We start from the raw sequence: 21,345 nt of genomic DNA, 5'->3' as shown, positions 1-21,345 counted from the left end.
GAAATCTCCACAAATGCCGAAGAAAAAGAAAAAAAAACGACCTTTGATCCAAAAAAAAAAAAAACCGAATAAAACAAGCTAATTGCTAATCCCATGTGACTCTTGGGATGATGGGTCCGTCTCTCGTCATACTTGACGTCACACACTAATTTGGTCCCACCATTTGGTCATAGATGACGTCACTTACTCCCGTCACAGCCTTTATATAAAAAAAATTATAAACACACTTAACTCGTCTTCCTCCTATAAAAAAAAAACACAAAACTTGCAGAGCATCGTCAATGGCGAAACCTCTCTGCTACATATTTTGACCCCTTTTTCTCGGATAATGGTGAATCCGGTGGGTTTCAGATTCCGTCCGACCGACGAAGAGATCGTCGACCATTACCTCCGGCCAAAAAATCTCGATAGTGACACGAGCCATGTCGATGAAGTCATTAGCACAGTCGATATCTGTGACTCCGATCCTTGGGATTTACCTTGTAAGTAAAGTTTTTTTCCCAAACTGTTGTATCGAATTCGAAATCATCGGCTCTGAATTCCTCTGTTTTTTTATTCACAGCCAAGTCGATGATCAAATCGAGTGATGGGGTTTGGTATTTCTTTAGTCTTAAAGAGATGAAGTATAACAGAGGTGATCAACAGAGAAGAAGAACAAATTCTGGCTTTTGGAAGAAAACTGGAAAAACCTTGACTATCATGCGCAAAAGAGGTAATCGTGAGAAGATCGGTGAGAAAAGGGTTTTGGTGTTTAAGAATCGAGATAGTTCCAAGACCGATTGGGTTATGCACGAGTATCACGCTACGTCCTTGTTTCCTAATCAGGTAATTTCTTAAAATCCAAACTTTTAGGGTTTTTTTTGGTTGCTTGACCTAATTCCAGGTTCTTAGGGTTTAATCTGTTGTTTAATTGACCTAATTCTGGGGTTTTGTGTGGCTGTTGTGATTTGATTGATATGTTGATTGGTTTCACTGTTTTGATGCGTCTGTGTTTTGATTTTTGTACAGGTGATGACGTATACAATCTGCAAAGTTGAGTTTAAGGGTGAAGAGACAGAGATTTCTTCTTCTTCTACTGGTAGTGAAATTGAACAGATTCACTCTTTAATCCCTCTTGTGAACAATTCTGGAGGATCTGAGGTCGGCCAATCTCAAACTTATCTCTGTTTTGTCTTTTAAAATCTTCGATATCATTTCTCATACACATAGTCATGGACATCCTTTTTCAGGGATCGTCGTATAGCCAAGAACTACAGAATCCAAGTCAGTTTAGTGGCTTTTCTGATGTCCACCAAGAAGCTCAGCTTGATGATGCAACTACATCGACTGAGGAATGGAAAACCTGGTTGAATGATGATGGTGATGAGCAGATGAATTATATTGTGAACATGCAAGATGATCGCAACGACCACAGACCTCAAAAGCCATTGACTGGTGTCTTCATTGATTATAGCAGTGATGATAATGATTCTGATTTGCTATCTCCAAATACAGTAAGCTAAGTTCTACTATATACCTTTATAAATCTCCTCTGTTTTGAGATTTCATCTCACAAAGCTAATTTTGGTTGGTGTCACAGAATTTTATTGAAACTTGGAGCTCTTGTGATAGTTTTGCTAGCTCAAATCATCGGATAGACCAAATCAAAACTCAACAATCTCCTGACTCAACAATCAAGTTAGTGACATTAACTCAAGAGGTGAGATTTATTATCTCTTTTTACTCTAAATGCTAATCATGTTACTTTGTTTTCACTTTTCACCACTCACTACATTGAAACCAGTATAGAGATATCTAAATTGTTGGTTCTTTCAAAATATTTCCAGGTGAGCCAAGCTCTGGGTCAAGGGATTGAGATTGGAGAGCATAAATTGGGTCAAGAGACGGTCAGGAAGAAAAGAGCAAGTTTCATTTACAGGATGATACAAAGATTGGTCAAGAAAATGCAGCTATGTTCTTCTATCTCAAGAACATGATAACAATAGATGAGACCAAAGGACAGCTTTTTCTACTTACAATTTGTAGAAGTATAAGTTATGTCTATCTTGTTATGTTTTTCCATTTTGTGTGACTGTTATGTACTCTCTCTATATTAAAAGGGTCGATTTGTGATAAGATGTGGTTAGGGAAATTAAAGTTGTATGAATTCAATTAATACAACTAACAAAATGTTATGTCTATTTTGTTTTGTAAAGTCCCCCTATTTTTTGTTTCATAAAAACGGTGAATTTGTGATGAGAAGTCAGAGAAGACAAAGTTGGATAATTTCAATTCATACACGATGCAACTAATAAATTGGTCAAATTTTCATTGACATAGTAATTAACCTTGAGTCTTTTAGTCCTACCTAATCCCCCAAAAAAAAATCAGGTTCTCGACAAAAGGAAACAAGGATAATATCAAATCAAGATGCTTCTATTTAGTAATGTCAAGAGTCTCTATAAGACTTTTATTGTCGCTTTTATCTTTAAGCCCAAACCCCATTAGACTAATGCTACATTTTTTGTTTTCTTCCTCATTGTGAGATTTTTTATTTTATAAACAAACAATTGAACAGGATTCTTACTTTAGCCAATCCAAAACAAAATCATTTCAGCAAAACTGTTACCAAACATTTCTCTAAAATCGACACCCAAAGAATAAAAAATAATAACATTTCTCTAAATTTGTAAAGAAGATTTTTATGGCCTTAGTTGAAAGTTGAAAATGTGCCTTGCTTGAAAAGTAAGAACGGCGCGTGTAATTAGACGCTTCCACGTGGCCCAATTAGGTCACATATTTTAGATTTGGTCGTCGTTGGTGTTTGGTAACATGTATTGGCCCACCACTTCACTGTTCTATAATATATCTATTATTTACGAACGCGATATAAGTAAATGAAAATATATACGTGAGTCGGTGAGTGTGACAAACGATAACCAAACTTGCCACGTGTTTATCATTCAGTATCATTCCAAAACTGATCTAGGCCGTCGCATATAACAAACTTCTTTTTTTTTTTTTTTTTTTTTTTTTTTTTCCATTTTTGCAATTGAATATTCACTTTGTATACGCATGCCAATTCTTTCTTCCTTTAAACAAAAGGTTTATCAGTTTATTTTATTTCTGGTTAAGGCTTGTACGAAGCTTCCTATTCGCATATAGAGATACCATCGTATATGTTTCTGTTTCGACATAGATAAGGGACCATCGACGTTAACGTTAATCAGTTGCTCATTGTATATCTTCCAAATGGGCCAACAAAATGTAATAAAGGGAAACATTTAAACATGTTCAACAAATAAATGTAATTTCTTAGTTACGTGTTGGGAGAAACTAACGTCACATGATGAAAAGATACGCCACTATATGCCAATTTTCGATTAAAAAATAATTGCAACTTGCAAATCTTCTTTTCCCCTCCTTTTCTGATTAAAATTAAAAAAAAAAAAAACAAAGCCGCAAGGTAAGATTGGTATGGACATTATAAAGGAATTGATACGATGTATAATCTAGAGTTAAATAAAATAATAAGACAAGTGATAAACAAACGTGCCACGTATTTACCATTCCAAAACATAACCCATGTCTTAGCGTAAGGCGTAAGTTTACCGTGACAGTTAAATAAATTTATAAATAATAAAACCCTCTTCGTCTTTCTTCTCCGATTAAGTTGCAGAAGAACAGCAACAATGGCGAAAGCTCTCCGCTGCATATTTTTTTGATCCTTTTCTTTTTCTTTTTCTCTTCGTTTTTGATCACTGTCGAGAAATGGAGAATCCGGTGGGTTTAAGATTCCGTCCGACCGACGAGGAGATCGTCGTCGATTACCTCCGACCAAAAAATCTCGAAAGGGACACGAGCCATGTCGATCGAGTCATTAGCACAGTCACTATCCGTAGCTTTGATCCTTGGGAGTTACCTTGTAAGTCTTCACGAGTCCCCTTCTCACTGTTGAATCGAATCATCATCGGCTAGTTTCTAATTCTAGGGTTTGTTTTTGTTGGTAGGCCAGTCGAGGATAAAACTGAAAGATGAGTCTTGGTGTTTCTTCAGCCCTAAGGAGAACAAATATGGCAGAGGTGAGCAACAGATTAGAAAAACGAAATCTGGGTTTTGGAAGATTACTGGTAAACCAAAGGCTATCATGCGTAATCGCCAAAAGATCGGTGAGAAAAGAATTTTGATGTTTTACTACAGTAAGGAACTCGGTGGATCTAAATCCGATTGGGTTATGCACGAGTACCACGCTTTCTCTCCTACTCAGGTACTCTCTGTTTCTTTGCGATTTCATTGCTTGGGGGATTGTGAGTTTTTGATTGAATTGTTTTACAGATGATGATGACATACACAATCTGTAAAGTTATGTTTAAGGGTGACGTGAGAGAGATTCCTTCTGCTTCTTCTTCTTCTTCTTCTCATGGTAGTGGAATTGAGCAGAGTCGTCCCTCTTTAATCCCTCTTCTTGAGAACAATTCTGAGGTGGGTCAATCTCGAAACTTTCTCTGTTTGTTTCTGTCTTTTAAATCTGACAACGACTTGTTTTGTGTTCTTCCATTTTTCAGGGATCGTCCTTTCACAGCCAAGAGTTACAGAATCCAAGTCGGGTTGGTGATGTGCAGCAAGAAGCTCAAATCGAGGATGCTATACCGAGAGAGGAATGGGAAACATGGTTGAATGATGATGATGCTGGTGAACAGAGGAGTATCATGTTTATGCAAGATAATCGCAATGAGTACAGACCTCCAAAGTCATTAACTGGTGTCTTCAGTGATTATAGCAGTGATGATAATGATTCGGATTTGCTATCTGCAACTACGGTAAGCAAAAGTTTTGGTTTCAAAAAAAAAAAAAAACTATGTCTTTCTCTGTTTTCAGCTTCCATCTCACAAAGCTAATTTTGGTGGGATATCACAGAATTCTATTCAAACTTCGAGCACTTGTGATAGTTTTGGTAGCTCAAATCATCGCGTAGACAAAATCAAAGACCTGAAACAATCTCCTAAATCAACAATCAAGTTAGTGTCACTAACTCAAGAGGTGAGCTTTATTAGCTCTCTTTCACTGAGGCAACCTAATCCTACTTTGTGCCAGCGGTACTCACAACATTTTGGGTTCTTTGATTTGATTTTTAGGTGAGCCAAGCTCTGATAACCAGTATCGATACACCCGAGAAGAAGAAGAATCCTTCTAATGATGCACAAGAGACTGAGATTGGAGAGCATAAATTGGGTCAAGAGACGATCAAGAAGAAAAGTGCTGGTTTCTTTCACAGGATGATACAAAAATTCGTCAAGAAAATTCACCTTTGTTCTTCTATCTCAAGAACTTGATAGCAATAAAAGTGGTCAAAAACACCTTTTCTACTTTCCAAAATCTGTACAAGTATATGTTATGTCTTTCTTGTTTTTTAAGTTTTCCGTACTGTATGTGTGTCCTAATATTATATAAAAATGGTGAATTTATGATAAGAAAGTGGTTAGAGAAGACAAGTTTTTATCAGTTGACTTAACAATTTCTATCTTGTTTTGTAACTTTCTCATCTTGTGTGTGTGTGTGTGGGTTCCATTGTGAAGACAAAGTTGTATAATTTCAACTCATACAGCTAACCAAATGGTCAAATTTTCTTTGACGTAGCAATCAACATCGAAGTACTCTTCTAGTCCTCCTACCTAACCCCACAAACCAAATTCCGTTCAACAAAAGAAAACAAGAATAAATTTCAAATCAATATGCTTCATTTTAGTAATGTCAAGACTCTCTTTTGGACTTTTAAGTCTACATCATATATGTTATACACGTGCATGTTGTCATGTTGATGGTTAAGTCCAAAACACATTAGACTAATGCTAACTTTTATTTTCCTTCCTCTTAAATAAGGTTATTGTTTGCATTATCATATACTCCCTCTGTTTCAAAATATAAGACGTTTTGGAGAAACTGTTTTGTTTCAAAATATAAGTCGTTTTCAAGTTTCTATACAAATTATATATTACTTTAATATTTTATGATTATTTTTATTATGCAGTCTCTTTTATGATTGACTGAACTTTTAAAAAGTAGATCTTATTAATCGACGTGCTCTTAGCTAAAACGCCTTATATTTTGAAACGGAGGGAGTATCAATTAATTTTTGTTTTTTTCCTTCTTCTTAATTAATTTCATTTTGTTTCTTGATTAAATCCTATGTTTCGGCGTTCAACTTACAAGACTTTCTTATTATACATCAACTTACCTCGTTTGTTATGTACTAGATTTTAACCCGCGGTACACCGCGGGGCTATATTTTCTTAAAAAAATCAAAATGTAATTTGTTTGATAGATTATTTTGATTGTTAATTTTAGGATTTCACCCGTGGTATACGATCTTTTATAAATATCAACCCAAACCCGTCCCATCATATTACCCGTCCCGTGAAATTAAACATTATTTAGTTATTTTTCTTTTTAATAATACTTTTATTTAAAAGCTATATAATTCAAGTCAATTTAAAAATTTCTTTTAAATGGTTCCCATAAGATATATATACATATATATTAAATTTGTATAGAGTTGAAATAATATTAATATTACAAATTTTTTATATAATTTAAATATTATAAATATTTTTAAAAATATGTAATATATATTTTTTGTTATTGAATAAGAGGATATTATGTGTAAGAAATGTAGAAAATAAGAGTTTAATATTTTTATTATGGAGTCGCAAAAAAAATCTTTTATTTCTATACATGTTATTCATTTATTAATAATAAAAGAAAACAAATCCTTTAAATTAGATATTAACTAAAATAAACGCACCATAATTACTTATTAAGTAACAACCAATAAATTTCACCAAAAAATAGGTAACAACCAATAAATTCTAAACGCAGTAATTAAAGAATGAGATATTAAAAAAAATATATCAAATAAGATATAAGTATCTTAAAATAATTGAACATCTAAATAATTTAATTGTTAGTGTCGATTTTAATGCCTTCATTAATGTGGATTTTTTTTTTTACAGAGAAATATTTCCTAAAGATTATCACATTAATGACTCAGAAAATTAAGGAAGATATGAATTTATGATTCTCGAAATCGTATTGGTAATATCTTTAAGTAATATTTTTCAAATTTAAATAATTAATGCCAATGGCATTCATCCGTAAATAAGGTCCAACTCCAGGATTTATTTGCTAAAAGTCATTCAAAAATGTATATATAGATATCTTATTTAGAATTAAGGAATTTTCTTGTGTTGCCCAAACAAAAGGAATTTTGTTTTTTAAAACTTGCCTATATATAAAAAGTGCAAACCCTTTTTTGCATTTATTATCGCTCTCTATTGTTTTTAATTTTAGGGTTTACTCGATCAGAATAGACTATCCCGCAGATTTTAGATTCCGGCCGACAGATGACGTCATCATCGACTATTACCTCCGGCTAAAACATCTCGGCATCGAGGAAGGCGATGTCAATCATTTCATTACCACCGTTGAAATCTCTAGTTACGATCCTTGGGATTTGCCATGTAGGTTTGATTAATTACTGGATCATGATTTCTGATTAAATCATTAATTACTGACTAATCTATGATCTACGGTTTTTTATCAAATTTTTTTTTTTATTATAGCCAAATCAAAGAGAAGTGTAGTAATGATAATAAGGTATGGTACTTCTATAGTCGTGATGACTATAAGTTTAACGAAGAAATATGGAAAACGAGTTCGGGTTATTGGAAAGAAACCGGATCCAACACACCAATCATCGGTAAGAGGAAAAGAACCAATGGTGTTAAGATTGGTGAGAAGAAAGTTTTGGTGTTTCAATCTTGTGCAAATCCTAATGGATCCAAATCCGATTGGGTAATGCACGTGTATCAACCCACGTTTTTGCCTCCCGATCAGGTAATTTTTCAATTCTATAATTTATAGCCATTAGACTTTTTTTTTTTGGTAACTCTGTTGTGTGAATCTGCAGATTAGCCGTAAATCAGCCCTAAAGCTAAGATCAATCAAATTTAAGGTTACATTTTTGGTATTACTGATTTGACGACCAACCGCTTTGGTTTAGGAAGTCGAGAGACCATTTAAACAACTCATGTTAATGATATGTCGTATATACTTTCTATAAAGATTGGTAAAAACTAAAACTTGAAAAAAGAGAATAAAGTTGATTCGGCGTAGTTGTTAGTCTAGTGCTGGGTTGTTTTAATTATGGTCTCCATGTGATATTTGATCTTTTTCTTAATGTGATTTTGACCGCATTTCTCAAACTTTTCTAGTAAGATCTCTTACGGGTTTAAAAAAACGTTAACTTGATTTGGACAGAGAGCATATGTTGTCTGCAAAGTAGAGTTTAAAAGTGAAGACAAGGATACTCCTGGTAATTCTGATTGTGTAATTGAGCTTAATCACCCTCCAATCCCTTGTAGTAGCCAAAATGGAGCTTCGAGTACTACAATATTTGAGGTAGGTTGAACTTTACTTAGTTGTTTCTGGTATGGTCTTCAATTCAATTTATATTTCATACATGTTTAGGATTGTGTTTCAAAGAAAAAAACCAAGAGAAATTGTTGAAGTACTGGACTAATTACATGTGATATGCCCAATTAGTTTGTAGAACTTACTTGACTAATCATAAATATGCACTATAGATTAATGTTTTTGAATTATGATGATAGTTCAGTATAATATAGGATTTGGTTACAATTTGCTGAATTAATGTTGTTTCATTGGATTTGAATCTTCAGAACATAAAAGACATGCGCCCACCACTTTTATTTATATTTAAAATATTCATGGGAGGCCGTGAAATATAGTACAACAACAAAGCAATATAATAGTAGAAGAAATTGTAAAGAAGATTTCAAATAGCCTTTATGGTTTTGGATTTTTTCTCGAAGTAGTTGAAACTGAGCCATTCGTTGAAAAGCAAGTGCGGCGCCTGAAACTTGATGCTTCCACGTGACCAAATGTCATCTAGATTTGGTCGTTATTGGCGTTTGGAAACATAACTTGGGCCACCACTACTACTTCACATTCCCCTACTCCCAAATCATGCGGAACAGAGAATCAAAAGTATAATAATAATAATACTACTATTTTTTTTGAATAAATAATTCGTTATATAGTTGGCAAAGAAAATGTTTCCGTTAAAGTGGTCTCACATTGGAGTTTTCTGTGGTGTCTTGTTCATACGCGTGTCCATTTTCTCCGAGAAGGAGGCCGCTGGATTCACCTTGTTCCAATGACTGTGAAGCCAATTTTGGTTTTTGTTTTTAATTAGTAGGAAACTTGTACCGTAACTATTATGCTATAAATTTGTATGTGAATAGATTATATTTCTGAAAACAAGTAATTTATGATAATCGGATTATTATTTTCTTATTTTAAAATTATTTTACATACGTACCTGCGTTAAATCGGTGAAACAATCCCAATGAAAATGATCGAATTGATGAGAGTATTGAGAGTGATCAAACCACTTATTGGTGTTATATACAGGGAGAAGCTCGTCTAAGCCATTACAATAATCTCCGCCATAATCTTCGTTCTTGTTCTCCGTCAGCATCTAAAAATAGTCAAATATATTTCAAATTTGGTTATAAACTTCATATCAAATCAAATAATCTTAAACTTTAAACAAAACAGGAAATACAGTAATTCTATGACTTTTATCTGAACAACTTGTAATAAAGACCGAACCAGATTAACCAAAAGTATTGTTTAAAACTTTAACTTCCTTTTTAAAAAATGAAATTAATTATAGATCATTTTTAAGAAAATAATTAAGGCTGAAACGTTATAAATAAAACATTTTTTGGTTTATAAAATTGAAGTATGAACCAACATTAATCTTGTAACGAATTTAATGATTTGTTTCCCTCCCATATTTTAACTTCTGAAGTAACCTGGGAGTGGTGAAGGATAGGGTCTGAAGTGAGAGACTGATCTAAAGCCGCCGGGAAATCCTCTGAGATGGCGCCACTCCGTCTAGTTCTTGTCTTTTTCACTAGTTTGCAGAGAACAAATGCATCCTTCAAATGAATTTATATAGAGTCAGCCACTAGTTAATGTTTCAACACTTCTGTTTATATATGTATTATGTAGATATAGATACCTTGTTGGGATGGTGGAGAAAGGAATGAAATTCATGGATAATCCAATTGGTCTTTTGTTGTTGGGTGGTAGTGGTGGATGACGAGGAAGAAGAAGATCTTTTGTTTTCTTGAAAAACAAGAAACTTCTTTAAACCGATAGGGTTACCATCAACGTCCTTAATGGTACGACTATTCCCGGTTATCTTCCAGTGCCCTGTCCTCGACGCCCTCTTCGTTCGGTTCAGCTTTCCAAACTTCTCCACCGGCGATATGAAGTACCAAGTGTGACTCGATTCTATCTTCGCCAGCCCTTTTCAAACCACAGATAAACATAAAGAAGAAATGTTAGAGTGTAAACATGAGATTTAGGGTTTAGGATTTTATGGTTTATATATAATAATTACCAGGTAAATCTGCAGGTTCATGGTGACATATATTGACTTCGGTTATTTGCCTTCCCACTAGATCATCATTCTCTGTGATCTTGTTATTCAAGTAATAGTTAATGAGTTCTTCCTCAGGTGGGTTAAATGTGCATCTATACATCTCTATTAACTGATACAAACGAAGATAGTAATTGAGAAACCAAAAAAAAAACTTGAAATTGTAATAGAGTTTCAGTGATGATTTAGAATTAAGGAAAAAACAAGAGGGGAGTTTAACTTAAATAGGAGTTTTCGCTGATAAGAATCATAAGAGCATAAACTGTACTTGACTAGTAAAAAGGACAAAAATGTATATTATAAGAAAAAAGAAACAAAGCCATGAAGAAGGGAAAACAAAGAAGTTATAAAATCAAAGCGCTTTAATGAAAACGACAAAAAAGCATGCACATTGATGAGAAGGACTCATGTGAGTGCAAACATCCACATGATATCTTAATTTTCCAAAAGATTTGTCAGTTGATATATATAATAAGTATTATCGTCGGATCCTAATAAAACATCGAAACATTTGATTTGGACGGTCTTTAGGCTATATTGCTTTCTTTAACCCAAAAACTTCCACACTAAAATATTAAAATAATGCAAAAGGAGAGGCCGATTATTTGCGGTGAAAATGTGGTCACCTTTTTCGCTTTACATGTCACTCGAACATATTTTTTTTTTTTTTTTTTGTCGGCAACTCGTTTTATAAACGAAAGCTCATAATGAGCAAGATACAAGAGTAGATACAAGCCTTTTAAGCCCAAATGAACCCAACTACATATAAGACACGTACAAGACACGTGTTAGATACAAAACACAGTAGGGCCCATACGTCAGATGATGCGAGAAAACCAATGGAACACCATTGATTGCTCACCACCGTTCTTTGCTCCGGCGCCGATCTTGATAAAATTGATTGCTCATAACCGCTTCTTTGTGATGGCAAACCAGATGGAGACGTTAACTTAGAGATGAAAGCTTGAAATCATACTCTTTGAACCATCCTTCTACAATTATAACCGCTTGTCTTTAAAATTGGAGTTACCCTAAGGAAATTATACAACTCAATCCATACTCCAAGAAGAAGCTCCGCCTAAGACCTAATGATGAGGTCAACTTCGATCACAAACGACGAAGATTTAGTAGCGAAGATATTACTCTTAACTTGAGAGAAGAATCAAGTTGATGGCTAATCCAATCAAGAGCAAACGGGATATTGATTAATTTTATGTAGAAAGAGGGTAGAACAAAAGAGATATAGTTCTATCTTAGTCAACAAGTGAAATAAACTAAGACGAAATTAAACTGACTAAGAAGAAAGAGAAATCCGAATAGATCGGAAAACTATATATAAGACACAAAAACAGAAAATTCCGGTAGACCGGACATCACCTTCTCGAACATATTTAAACATTATATAATACTTTTGGCAACGAAAATATTCAAAGTAAGCAAAGTATAACTCATGATTCATTTCACTCCATTGTTTATATACTAATTTTTATTTCATGTTTTAATACTCCAGTATTTATTTAGACCAAACACATATTGAAGATTTCGTTTCAAAGATAATGTAATAAACATAATACTTAATGTTGTGAAGAAAAATATAATTACTATTGCTATAGTCAGAGCCGTCGATGGGTATAAGCCAGCCAAGCTGGTGCTTGCGGCCGTCAAATATTTATCTATTAAATCGGCCCCATTTTTATGTGAAAACCTGTTAGTTCTATTGGTAACATACTCCGACTATTGGGATGAGGTCTCCGGTTCGTAACCCAGTTGGAGAGATTTTTATTTTATTTTTTTAAAAAGAAAAAACAGCAAAAAAAAATAAATTTTGCTTGTGGCCATAAAATATTCTTGGACGGCTCTGGCTATAGTCAGTTATTTTATGATTGCGTTTACGTTCAGTATTTAATTTTATAGGTACAATTGTTTTAGGAGAAATAAAGTAGATAAACACATTTTGAAAAAATCACAGAGAGATTAACCGAATGGAGTTAATTAAACCAAATGTTATTTGAGGAACCTTTGATTCAATGCTCAAAGAAAATTTTTGGTCATGCATGTTGTTTAGGTCATTTGGAGATACGAAATCAATTCTCATTGTAGAATTCATAACAACTATATTGTTTTATTTCTCTCTTCTCAAAAGCCATGTTTTTAATTATGGTGAAAAATAATATATGCATACATCATACCTATGGCTTTCGTTACCTTAAATTTTGGCATGTTATGAATTCTTAGGCATGTCATAATTAACGTTTGTAGTCACAACTCACAAGTCACAAGTATACCAACAACCATGATAAATCCAAAAGGAAGAAACAATCTATTTAAACCCCAAAAAGACAAAAGAAAAAGTATAAAGAAAAGGTAGGTAGAGATATATTGCTGGTTTTATTTGTTTGTTAAAAGATATTTGCTATTTTCTGCCAATATTAAAACGTCTCTTAGGAAGACTTGAACCTACCACACGTTAGTGACTACTGACTAATGAGAGCCAGTAGATAATTGCATCCCACACTAGTATTAATTTTCTGTAGGGATCTTAGAGTTTTCTAATCACCTACTTCCTACTATGTAGATGTAATCTAAATATCTAATGGTGGATGGTTTTAAAGATGTTGTTATTTGTTTGGTTTGGAAAACGGCTCAATCGTTTGAGTTCGTAAGACAAAAGCATTGTTCCATACTTGAATGCAACCCACGAACCATTTGCGACAAGCACAACAACATTGTCAAAATTAAAAGCTAATAATTAGCCATTCAGAAAGTCAACCTTCCAGATGGATTTAACAACTTATCCATAGATTCAGCCTTCTTGGTAGTCCTAATGCTACTTATCATTCCTTATGCTTTCTCGTCTACAAGACAAGGCTTTCTCTGACACATCTTCTACTTTCCTTATTTCTTGATGCTTTTGGTTGTTAACGGAGACAGCAACAACATGGATGGTTAAGGAGTGCTCTGTTTTGTATCATTGATGATGGTTAGTGTTCTGTTATGAGTGAAAGTTTTTCTTTGAATCTAACGAGTTTGTAATTGTGTTTTTACAAAGAAACCAAAGATAAGCAACTAAAAAATTCGGTACAGACCTTAGTTGCACGATCTTGTCAAGGAGCTCAGATGATCCCGACTTTGCTCTTCTCGATTTCAACGGCTCATTCTCTGTTTCAACAAATAAGAAAACTCAAATAATTTATCTTGATAACTTGTTACACACTATTATAATTTTACGCACAAATAACAAATATGACCGTTACACACTAAAACACAAATATTATCTTGATAAATTGTTACCCACTAAAACTCAAATAATATTATGCACAAATAACAAATATGACCGTTGTGAGCAAATTTCCATAAGTTTTGCAACATAACTAAAATAAATTTCTTTTTTCTTATCCTCGTCGTAAAACAAAAAGGAAACAATCCAAAATTTCCTTTTTTTTCTATTGAACAACGTTTGCTTATAAATACTCTTCTTCTTTGTGAAATCATAATTCTCCATTCATCTTCTTCTTCAAAACGAAAACAAAAGAATCCATCTTTCATCTCCTTTTTTTTTTTTTTTTTTAAATACCTCTTGTTTCTTCTGAAGCAAACTTCTGCGAATGTCTTACGGATATGATCGAGACCGTGAAGGAGATGACCCATTCAAAGATTGAAGTATGCCGATGATCTATGCAACGATTTCATCCGTAGGATTGATCGGACGAAAACGTCTCGTCTCGTGATTGATCACCATCCTCTGTCAATCGGGTCTACCCTAATTTCACTGTTCTTTTTGATCCGTTCTCATGAGATTAGTGAAGACGACGACCAGTGCAGTGGCAGCGAAGAATGACTTGGCAATGGAACAGATCATATTCAAAGGACTTGGTAATGAAGACGAGTTCGATAGTTTGAGTTTCATCAATGTCACGATCAACAGCTACAAAACAGAGCAATGACGAACAACTTGGCAATGGGCTTTTCTTGTGAAGGCCCAAACGAAGTCCAATCAGGTATAATACTTCCTTTATTTCTTTATTTATTTTTTCAAATAAAAAGTTTGATATTTTTTTCTCTTTTAAACATTTTTTTTGATAAGTGTTAAATTTTTAATTTTTGTGTAAACTAATTGGATACAACATCCAAACCCCTAAGAGGTGTTCTAGGTTCAATATAGTTTACACATAATTACATTTTTAACACTTGTTTTTTTTTAATGTTTTGTTTTTTTATTTATTTTTTTATAAGTGTTAAATTTTTTAATTTTGTGTAAACTAATTGGATACATCATCCAAACCCCTAAGAGGTGTTCTAGGTTCAATATGATTTACACATAATTAAATTTTTAACACTTATTATTTTTTTAAAACGTTTTGTTTTTTTTTGTTTTTTTTTTGTTTTTTTATAAGTGCTAAATTTTTTAATTTTTGTGTAAACTAATTGGATACAACATCCAAACCCCTAAGAGGTGTTCTAGGTTCAATATAGTTTACACATAATTACATTTTTAACACTTGTTTTTTTTAATGTTTTGTTTTTTTATTTGTTTTTTTATAAGTGTTAAATTTTTTAATTTTGTGTAAACTAATTGGATACATCATCCAAACCCCTAAGAGGTGTTCTAGGTTCAATATGATTTACACATAATTAAATTTTTAACACTTATTATTTTTTTAAAACGTTTTGTTTTTTTTTTGTTTTTTTTTTGTTTTTTTATAAGTGCTAAATTTTTTAATTTTGTGTAAACTAATTGGATACATCATCCAAACCCCTAAGAGGTGTTCTAGGTTCAATATGATTTACACATAATTAAATTTTTAACACTTATTATTTTTTTAAAACGTTTTGTTTTTTTTTTTGTTTTTTTTTTGTTTTTTTATAAGTGCTAAAATTTTTAATTTTGTGTAAACTAATTGGATACAACATCCAAACCCCTAAGAGGTGTTCTAGGTTCAATATACTTTACACATAATTACATTTTTAACACTTGTTTTTTTTTAATGTTTTGTTTTTTTATTTGTTTTTTTATAAGTGTTAAATTTTTTAATTTTGTGTAAACTAATTGGATACATCATCCAAACCCCTAAGAGGTGTTCTAGGTTCAATATGATTTACACATAATTAAATTTTTAACACTTATTATTTTTTTAAAATGTTTTGTTTTTTTTTTGTTTTTTATAAGTGCTAAAAATTTTAATTTTGTGTAAACTAATTGGATACATCATCCAAACCCCTAAGAGGTGTTCTAGGTTCAATATGGTTTACACATAATTAAATTATTAACACTTATTTTTTATAAAATGTTTTGTTTTGTTTCTGTTTTGTTTTTTTATAAGTGTTAAATTTTTTAATTTTTTAATTTTGTGTAAACTAATTGGATACATCATCCAAACTCCTAAGAGGTGTTCTAGGTTCAATATGGTTTACACATAATTAAATTCTTAACACTTGTTTTTTAGTTTAAATTTTTTGTTTTTTTTGTTGTTTTTTTATAAGTGTTAAATTTTTTAATTTTGTGTAAACTAATTGGATACATCATTCAAATCCCTAAGAGGTGTTATAGGTTCAATATGGTTTACATATAATTAAATTCTTAACACCTGTTTTTTTAAAAATGTTTTTTTTTTTATAAGTACTGTTACAGTTTTTAATTTTGTGTAAACTAGTTAGATACATTATCCAAACCCATAACATGTATTTTAGGTTCAATATAGTTTACACATAATTAAATTTTTGACACTTTTTAATTTTTGAAATATTTTTTTTTTCTTCTTTATGATAATTAAGTGTTAACTTTTTTAAAAATCAGTTTAAATGTTAAATTTTAAAAACATCAAAAACTAACCGAGGCTAGGCATTATGTCCTTAGTTGGTCCATAAGCTTTGATGTTCGAAATTCAACATGTTTCAACGTGTTTAAAATTTAACACTTAAACTAATTAAAAAATAATTATTATTTCACTAAAATTCTTTAATTTCACTAAAATTTTAAAAAATTTAATACTTAAACATTTAAACATTAATAATTTTAACTAAAAACATGTTAATTTTACTAAAACTTTTTAAAAATTAGTTTTAACTAAAAACATGTTAATTTTACTAAAACTCTTTCAAGTTATGACTTATGACTTATGAGCTTGAAAGCTACCAATTGGTCAATATTTGAAAGCTAAAAACTATCTTCTTACTTTTGTTTGGGTAAGAACTAAAAGAACTAAAAACTAAAAACTATCTTCTAACTTTACATTTTGCATTATTATACCAACAAATATCACGCATTATCAAAAGGAAAAAAATAAAATATATCGGTCATGAATGTAGCCTAGGTTCCGTCATTTGGAGATACGAAATCAAATCTCCTTTTAGATTTTGTTTTTATAATGTTCTTTCCGTCCACATCTATCTCCATATCATGCATCATCATTTCATTTGTCCAAATGCATGAATGAATTTGGAAATAGGTACGAGAATGCCAACAAGGCAAGAAGAAACAAATACAATTTTTAAGACAATTCATTACAATTTTTTTTTACTTATACTAAGTTTTGGTCACTCACATTGTTATATGCATAATTCAGTGTCTAGAAACTAATTTCTTCCAAAAACCCTTATATCTAACCATTTATTCATAGTAAAATCATGTTTCACGCAATATCAAACCAGTGACAACAAAAGTAATTATTCATCGCATTATGTTTGACTCCTATTGTATTTTAATTTTATCTTTTTGTTTCACTATGATATTTTCTTACAAGGAAAGTCTCGTATTGGTCAAACATTTGAAACCACTTGGTAAGAGCTATCTTCTAACTTTATAATACGCATTAATTCAAAAGTAAAAGAAAAATTTGGTCATGAATGTTGTTTCGGTCATTTGGAGATACGAAATCAAATCCTTGAAGATTTTGTTTTTAAATGTCGTTCTTTTTTTCAACATCTTAGATTACTACAGCTATACATCTTTTGAATTAAATTTAATTATTGTTTTTTTTTTTTCTCTTCTCAAAGCCATGTTTTTTTTTTCTGGTGAAAAAAATATATATGCATATATGGCTTACGTTATCTTGAGTTTTGGCTTGTTATGAATTCTTAGGCATGTCATAACGTTTCTAGTCACAACTCACAAGAGGCGAAAAAAAAAAGAGAGTCACAACTCACAAGTATACCAACAACCATGACAAATCCAAAAAGAAGAAACAATCTATGTAAACCCCAAAAAGACAAAAGAAAAGGTAGAAAGAAAACGTAGGCAAAGATATATTGGTGGTTTTATTTTTTTTGTTAAAAGAGATTTGCTATTTTTTCTGCCAATATTAAAAACTTCACTTTGGAAGACCTGAACCTACCACATGTTAGTGGCTAATGAGAGCCACTAGATAATTGCATTCCACACTAGCTAGTATAAATTTTCTAGGGATCTTAGAGTTTTCTAATCACCTACTTCATACGATCTGTATATGTTATCTACTGGTGTATATTTTAAAGTTGTTGTTATTTGTTCGGTTTGGAAAATGGCTCAATCGTTTGAGTTCGTAGACACAATAAGCTTATTGTTCCATAGATAAATGCAACCCAACGAACCATTTGCGACAAGCCCAACAAACATGGTCAAAAAAACTAAAATAAGCTTACAATTAGCCATTTAAAAAGTTAAGCTTCTAGATGGATTTAACAACATATCCACAGGATTCAAGATAAAATAAGCACACACACACACACACTCATCAGATGAAATATTATGCGTGTTCACACACATAATTAAGAAGCCAGAAGACAGATTCCAGTTGCTCTCCTTTGTTTTGCTTGCGAGGGACCCATTTACTACCGCCCAGCACCTTCCCTTCCCTAAGAAGGCTGAATTTATTATTATTTATTTTTTTGAATTATTTAATTTTTCTTCTAATGGATTTAATCTTCAAAATTGTTACAAACCAATTGAATCGAAATTCCATAATAATAATAATAATAATTTTAATTAAAAAAAGAATATGTTGGCTTATTTAAACTCTGCTTTCACTGTCTTCTCCCTCCAAACCAAAAAAATATATATATAATCGGAGAGAAAGAGAGAGCGAGCGACCGGCGGCGAAACTCTTCAGTCGGAAACCTTCGAAGCAATTTCTCCGTTTTTTTTTTTTTTCTTTTTTGCTCTGAAACCCCAAAAAAAAAAAAAAAAAAGAATCTCTCGGACGATTTCGGTTCCTTTGGTCGGATTGAAAAATGGAGGATTTGGTGGGATATGGATTCCGTCCGACGGATGATGAGCTCGTAGGTTACTATCTCCATAACAAAATTCTGGGAAAGAATTGGCTAGTAGAAGGAGCCATTAACGAGGTCAACATCTGTAGCTTCGATCCATGGAACTTGCGGTGTAAGTTGCAGATTTTCAAATTTCATTCGAGTCGTGAGTGATTTAGGTTTTTTATTTGTTTTCACTTTGCTTCATGTATAACAGTCCAATCTAAGATAAAATCGAGAGATCCTATGTGGTATTTCTTCTCTCGAAGAGAAAACAAGTACACCAATGGGAATCGACAGAGCAGGACAACAGATTCTGGCTTCTGGAAGGTTACTGGAGAGCCTGTGGATGTCAAGGATCAGTGGGGAACTTGGTGTACCACTCCTGGTAAGATTGGTCATAAAAGGGTTTTGGTCTTCCTCAAGGGAAGAATCTCTGACAAAACCAAATCTGATTGGGTTATCCACGAGTTTCACGACGACCTCTTACCAGAACATGAGGTTTTTTTTTTTTTTTTTTTTTTTTAAATATGTTTCAATTTTTCGATTTCACTGCCTCTGATCTATGTGTAAGTGCAGGTAATTAATCCTCCTCATGTTTATTCATTGAACATGTGCTTATATCTGTGGTTTCTTCTTAGTTATAGGATTTGAGTTTCTGGGAATGCTTGTTTTCATGTTATTATCTGCGTTAAGAACTCCATCAATGATTGTTACACAATCTATGTCTGACTTAGCTTTTTTATGTGCTTACCTCTGGAAATTTTTTCAGAGGACCTATGTCATCTGCAGACTTGAATATAAGGGCAACGACAAGAGCATTCTATCTGCCAACGCAACAGATCCCACTCCCACTTTTGTCCCTAATATGACTAGTAGTGCAGGTTCTGTGGTGAGTCAATGTCCGTCCACTCCTTTGCTCTGCGCTTTTAAGTAAGCATACCAAAAACAAACTTGTGATTTGAACTGTTTCATTTTTCAGGTCAACCAATCACGTCAAGGAAATTCAGCATCTTACAACACTTATTCTGAATATGATTCAGCAAATCATGGCCAGCAAAACTTCAATATGCAGCTACCAGTTCAAGGAAATTTAGGGTCTCTTAACCATTTCTCTGAGTATGACTCAGCAAATCTTGGTGGAAACTTTGACATGCAGCAACCAGTTGAAGGATATGCAGGATCTTTTAACCTTCTCCCTGAGTATGATTTAGCAAATCACGGCGGTCAGTGGTTGAGTGACTATATCAACCTACAACAACAAGTTCCTTACTTGGCCCCTTATGAAAATGAGTCGGAGATGATTTGGAAGTCTGTGGTTGAAGAAAATTTTGAGTCTTTAATTGATGAAAGGACATCTATGCAAGAGCATTACAGTGATTACCGGCCAAAAAAACCTGTGACTGGGGTTTTGCCTGATGATAGCAGTGATACTGAAACTGGCTCAATGGTAAGCTTTTTTTTGACACATATGCTCAGAACCTATATCTCTATTGTATCTCACACGTTGAGTTTTGGATTTTGATAGATTTTCGAAGACACTTCAAGCTCGACTGATAGTGTTGGTAGTTCAGATGAACCGTGCCATACTCCTATAGATGATATTCAACCATTGAACACTAGTAAGCCTTCGCACAATTATGAGGCACAAGAGCAACCAAACCAGTTGAAATTGCCGTATCAGAACAAAGAAAAGGTTTAACACTCTCACTGAGAAACATGACTTTGATACGAAATCTGAAATCAATATTTCATCAAACTTTGAGTCACACAATTACCTCTAATTTATGAGCTATGGGTGTGCTTGTAGGTGATATATTCTCAGAAAAGCGAATACGAGTGGAAAATGGCTGAAGACTCGATCAAGAAACCTCTATCCAACAACACGGTGAAGCAGAGCCGGATTGTTTTGGAGAAGAGGAGTCAAAGGAATGCACAGTGGAACTATCTCAAGAACATGATCATTGGTGTCTTGTTGTTCATCTCCATCATTGGTTCGATCATTCTGGTTGGTTAAGAGGTCAAATCGGATTCTTCCTCACAATTTTCTTTCTTGTCTGTGTGTTTTTTTTCTTTTGGTTTCTTTGCTCTGTTTTCTCGCTCAGGAAAAGTCTGAAGTTGTGTTTTACTAGTATGTAAAGAAGAGAAAAAAAAAATGCAGGAAATGTATGTATAGAAAAGAAAAAAAACAAGTGTATGTAATAATAAATTAGGTATCGTTTTGTGGTATAGTCATATATATAAGTGATCATATAGTTTTGTATAAGAAAGGGGTTTTAGTTACATGAGAGACCCAAATTGTGTAAAGAATGTTGGCTCAATGATTCAGTTAGCAGCCAAAGCAGCCGAAATTGCATTTGCAATGAAATAAAAAGGTGTTTAACAGTCTCACTGCATAACATGACTTTGATACAAAATGTCAAATTATTCTACGTAATATCAAATTTCGAGTTACATTACATCTTTAAACTGTGGACTGTGGAGTGTGGACTATGGACTTGGTTGAAGCTTTCTTGATTGACTCTTGAGAGTTCAGAGACGAACCAAAGACTTGTGACTCATGGAAGGAAAAGTATACATATTACTGTAGAAAGCCATAAGGATGAGAAGAT

General features: G+C 32.8%; 5 protein-coding genes across 5 annotated transcripts; 4 read left to right on the top strand and 1 right to left on the bottom strand.

Moving 5' to 3' along the window:
- The first annotated feature begins 83 nt into the window (after window positions 1–83).
- LOC9328155 (NAC domain-containing protein 4) lies at window positions 84–2,194 on the top strand. Its single transcript, XM_002892047.2, has 6 exons — window positions 84–482; window positions 563–825; window positions 1,009–1,140; window positions 1,230–1,493; window positions 1,580–1,699; window positions 1,827–2,194. The coding sequence occupies exons 1-6, from the start codon at window positions 329–331 to the stop codon at window positions 1,974–1,976; spliced, it is 1,083 nt and encodes a 360-aa protein (XP_002892093.1). The 5' UTR covers window positions 84–328; the 3' UTR covers window positions 1,977–2,194.
- Window positions 2,195–3,463: 1,269 nt separating this feature from the next.
- Window positions 3,464–5,471, top strand: LOC9328154 (NAC domain-containing protein 3). Its single transcript, XM_002892046.2, has 6 exons — window positions 3,464–3,904; window positions 3,990–4,246; window positions 4,315–4,461; window positions 4,545–4,799; window positions 4,897–5,019; window positions 5,115–5,471. Exons 1-6 carry the CDS (start codon window positions 3,751–3,753, stop codon window positions 5,310–5,312), a joined length of 1,134 nt encoding a protein of 377 aa, XP_002892092.1. The 5' UTR covers window positions 3,464–3,750; the 3' UTR covers window positions 5,313–5,471.
- A 1,731-nt stretch (window positions 5,472–7,202) lies between these two features.
- Window positions 7,203–10,053, top strand: LOC9325458 (NAC domain-containing protein 4). The gene has a single exon (XM_021011012.1). The coding sequence runs from the start codon at window positions 7,558–7,560 to the stop codon at window positions 7,897–7,899; it is 342 nt and encodes a 113-aa protein (XP_020866671.1). The 5' UTR covers window positions 7,203–7,557; the 3' UTR covers window positions 7,900–10,053.
- Window positions 9,102–10,613, bottom strand: LOC9328153 (NAC domain-containing protein 69). The gene is made up of 4 exons (XM_002889347.2): window positions 10,472–10,613; window positions 10,088–10,377; window positions 9,470–9,538; window positions 9,102–9,218 (listed from the first exon to the last, which is right to left on the bottom strand). Exons 1-4 carry the CDS (start codon window positions 10,611–10,613, stop codon window positions 9,120–9,122), a joined length of 600 nt encoding a protein of 199 aa, XP_002889393.1. The 3' UTR covers window positions 9,102–9,119.
- A 7,836-nt stretch (window positions 10,614–18,449) lies between these two features.
- On the top strand, window positions 18,450–20,999 carry LOC9325457 (NAC domain-containing protein 1). The gene is made up of 6 exons (XM_002892043.2): window positions 18,450–18,866; window positions 18,951–19,234; window positions 19,506–19,625; window positions 19,716–20,183; window positions 20,262–20,429; window positions 20,544–20,999. Exons 1-6 carry the CDS (start codon window positions 18,716–18,718, stop codon window positions 20,748–20,750), a joined length of 1,398 nt encoding a protein of 465 aa, XP_002892089.1. The 5' UTR covers window positions 18,450–18,715; the 3' UTR covers window positions 20,751–20,999.
- The last annotated feature ends 346 nt before the right edge of the window (window positions 21,000–21,345 follow it).

The sequence above is a fragment of the Arabidopsis lyrata genome, assembly GCF_000004255.2.
Source record: "Arabidopsis lyrata subsp. lyrata unplaced genomic scaffold ARALYscaffold_1, whole genome shotgun sequence".
NCBI lineage: Eukaryota > Viridiplantae > Streptophyta > Magnoliopsida > Brassicales > Brassicaceae > Arabidopsis > Arabidopsis lyrata.
The sequence above is the reverse complement of the archived record's forward strand: the minus strand, read 5'-3'. Positions and strand labels throughout refer to the sequence as shown.

Excerpts from the sequence above, each read along its gene's own strand:
- LOC9328155 (XM_002892047.2), top strand. The coding sequence starts at position 329 with ATGGTGAATCCGGTGGGTTTCAGATTCCGTCCGACCGACGAAGAGATC. Across the intron at positions 826-1,008 it reads CGTCCTTGTTTCCTAATCAG|GTGATGACGTATACAATCTG; the intron begins GTAATTTCTTAA and ends ATTTTTGTACAG. Across the intron at positions 1,494-1,579 it reads ATTTGCTATCTCCAAATACA|AATTTTATTGAAACTTGGAG; the intron begins GTAAGCTAAGTT and ends TTGGTGTCACAG.
- LOC9328154 (XM_002892046.2), top strand. The coding sequence starts at position 3,751 with ATGGAGAATCCGGTGGGTTTAAGATTCCGTCCGACCGACGAGGAGATC. Across the intron at positions 3,905-3,989 it reads TGATCCTTGGGAGTTACCTT|GCCAGTCGAGGATAAAACTG; the intron begins GTAAGTCTTCAC and ends TTTTGTTGGTAG. Across the intron at positions 4,247-4,314 it reads ACGCTTTCTCTCCTACTCAG|ATGATGATGACATACACAAT; the intron begins GTACTCTCTGTT and ends ATTGTTTTACAG.
- LOC9325457 (XM_002892043.2), top strand. The coding sequence starts at position 18,716 with ATGGAGGATTTGGTGGGATATGGATTCCGTCCGACGGATGATGAGCTC. Across the intron at positions 19,626-19,715 it reads CTAGTAGTGCAGGTTCTGTG|GTCAACCAATCACGTCAAGG; the intron begins GTGAGTCAATGT and ends TTCATTTTTCAG. Across the intron at positions 20,184-20,261 it reads ATACTGAAACTGGCTCAATG|ATTTTCGAAGACACTTCAAG; the intron begins GTAAGCTTTTTT and ends GGATTTTGATAG.
- LOC9325458 (XM_021011012.1), top strand. The coding sequence starts at position 7,558 with ATGATCTACGGTTTTTTATCAAATTTTTTTTTTTATTATAGCCAAATC.
- LOC9328153 (XM_002889347.2), bottom strand. The coding sequence starts at position 10,613 with ATGTATAGATGCACATTTAACCCACCTGAGGAAGAACTCATTAACTAT. Across the intron at positions 10,378-10,471 it reads TGAACCTGCAGATTTACCTG|GGCTGGCGAAGATAGAATCG; the intron begins GTAATTATTATA and ends TGGTTTGAAAAG. Across the intron at positions 9,219-9,469 it reads GCTTAGACGAGCTTCTCCCT|TCATTGGAACAAGGTGAATC; the intron begins GTATATAACACC and ends TTGGCTTCACAG.